The 2277-nt window shown below is 54.7% G+C and overlaps 1 protein-coding gene and 1 long non-coding RNA gene across 3 annotated transcripts in view; both read left to right on the top strand.

Moving 5' to 3' along the window:
- The first annotated feature begins 6 nt into the window (after positions 1-6).
- The window catches only part of GNA12 (G protein subunit alpha 12), a 76664-nt gene continuing 74393 nt past the window's right edge, over positions 7-2277 (top strand). For both annotated transcript variants that reach the window (XM_023532789.1, XM_011363823.2), the window contains exon 1: positions 7-157. In XM_023532789.1, the coding sequence (XP_023388557.1) occupies positions 77-157 (81 nt within the window). In that variant the 5' untranslated portion in view covers positions 7-76. The remainder of the gene's footprint in view (positions 158-2277) is intronic.
- LOC111742274 overlaps positions 170-2277 on the top strand; it is a 4905-nt gene continuing 2797 nt past the window's right edge. The window contains exon 1 of the long non-coding RNA XR_002781243.1: positions 170-320. This is a non-coding gene — a long non-coding RNA (uncharacterized LOC111742274). The remainder of the gene's footprint in view (positions 321-2277) is intronic.

Below are 2277 nucleotides of genomic sequence, written 5' to 3'. Positions count from 1 at the left end.
GCGCGCCGTGCGGCGTCTGGTCAAGATCCTGCTGCTGGGCGCGGGCGAGAGCGGCAAGTCCACCTTCCTCAAGCAGATGCGCATCATCCACGGCCGCGAGTTCGACCAGAAGGCGCTGCTCGAGTTCCGCGACACCATCTTCGAAAACATCCTCAAGGTGCGTGCATCCCCGCGTTTCCAGCCGCACACCTGCGCCCAGGTGCGCGCAAGGGGCGCCCAGGTGCGCGCAGGTGCGGCCCCGCGGACCGCCGCGCCGCGGCTGGGACCACGGACCACCCCTTTGTCTGCTCCCTGGGGTGGGTGTTGCCTCGAGCGCCCAGGTGCCCGCAGCTTTGGGGAGCTGGCCAAGGACGCGCGCCCTGTCCCCCGTCGGCTTGGTGGCCTTCGCTCCTGCCCCTCTAGGGGACCTGGCGACCGTGGAAGTGGAAAGACTGGCCAACTTTGGGGGCTGGGAAGGGTCGAGAAAGGGGTCTTCTAGTGGGGAGAGCCCCTTCTGGGCCCCCGGTCGAGGATGCGCCCTTGCATCTGCGCGGTCCCGTTTCCATCCGGGGGGCCATCGTGCCCTGCCCTCCCAGTAAGTTCAGAAGAACTGTGTAAACCAAAGAGGAAACCCGCCCCACGTCCCTCTTTAAAGTGTTTATCAGGAAAATTTCAAACATGTACTAAGTAGAGAGAGTAGTAGAGGTCCTCAGGGAGCTTAGATCTTTGAGTTAAAACTCCGAATACTGCAGTTCTCCGGCAGAAACAGGGGTGCATCCGACTGCACTCTGCCCGGCAGCCTGAGCAGGCTGGCTCCCTAAAGTGTAAGTTTCCTGAGTGAAAGGCTGCATCTTTTCTGTCCTCAGATTCCTCTCCCGAAGGCCTCAGGGCCTGGCATTTTCGTGGCTATGCAAAAATTATTTGTAGAACTGAATGAAATCACATTAACTGACTTTTTTCCTGGTGCACATACCGCTCTGCAGTTAGAGGCGAAGTGCTAAAGTTAAAGCCAGCAGGGTTCTCCTCGCCCCATGTGGGACCTAGGGTGAGTTATTTGTGGACTGGTCTTTATTTTATTCACCTGTGTGTGGTGATGAGGGTTGGCACAGGATGGTCTTTAAGGCCTGTTATAATTCGACAAGGAGGCCACTAGACTGAGGTGGCTCTAAGGCCATGGTGGCTTACGTAAGAAAACTAGATCTAAGCCTGTAAATGTCTCCAGGCTATAAAGTCGAACACTAAGGGCAACCAGTCACAAACGGCCAACGACCTTTTAAGCTCTAGCCAACCCAACGCTGTCCTTTCTTTGCCCCGGGCTTTCTCTGGGTCCCGGTTCCCTTCCTGGGGCACTGCTCCTGTTGGCACTGCCCGACTAGAATTGATTTTTTGCTCAAACTCTTAAAATGTTTAATATGCCTCAGCTTATCTTTTAACAGATGATGGTTCCCAAATCTTGCCAATCATCTGGAGATGAAGAGATACCTGAGTTTCTTCGGGAAGCTTCTGACTCACTGACTCTGTAATAAGATCAGCCAACATTTAGGAGGAACTTCCTTGGCTCTAGGCACAGTGCTGGGGTTTTACCAGTTCGCGTTCTCAGTTTATAGCTACACGGCCATAGGAGGTAGTTGCTATTATCGCCCCCATTTTACAGACGAGGAAAACGAAGCTAAAAATGGGTGGTGGGGCTGCAAGGGGAGCCGCTTAAAAGGTTATTCAACTAGCCAACTAGTAAGGGGTCGAATGCAGATTCCAGCTCTCAGACCCAGCAACTCCAAACCCCGCTCTCAGTCACCGTGCTACGGAAAGCTTTTTGGGGGGCTTCCGATGATTCTAATGATCAGCCAGCTTTGGGAAAAGCCTCGCAGAGGCCCATGCCACTCTCAAAGAGTGCATTTGTCTGAAATGTATAACCCATCCCCCTCCAGTGTTTCTGGGAGGAAAATAGTTTGTGAACAGCTTTCTCTGTAAACATAAGACGAGCAGCTGGACCTCTTTTCGGGATTCCCCAGCTTTCGGGAAACGCGAAGCGCACTCTACGAAACTCCGAGTCTCACAGGTTCATCCAATCTGGGAACCCAGGGCGGCTCTTTCTGTACACCTGGCACTTCTGGTCCCGCCCCATTTCGCCAAGCTCCCAATCCTAAGCCCGTTTGCCGTGATTGACGTCACCCCAGGGCAATTACAATTGGTCCTGGCGACGGCCGCTCCGCCTCCTCGGGAACCCCGCCTCCCTTTCATTCTGAAAGCGAGACCCTCGGCCTGGACGTCCAATGAGAAGCTCCCCCACCCCAAAGG

Source organism: Pteropus vampyrus, unplaced genomic scaffold (genome assembly GCF_000151845.1).
Source record: "Pteropus vampyrus isolate Shadow unplaced genomic scaffold, Pvam_2.0 Scaffold90, whole genome shotgun sequence".
Lineage (NCBI taxonomy): Eukaryota > Metazoa > Chordata > Mammalia > Chiroptera > Pteropodidae > Pteropus > Pteropus vampyrus.
This window is presented reverse-complemented; position numbering and strand designations above follow the sequence as displayed.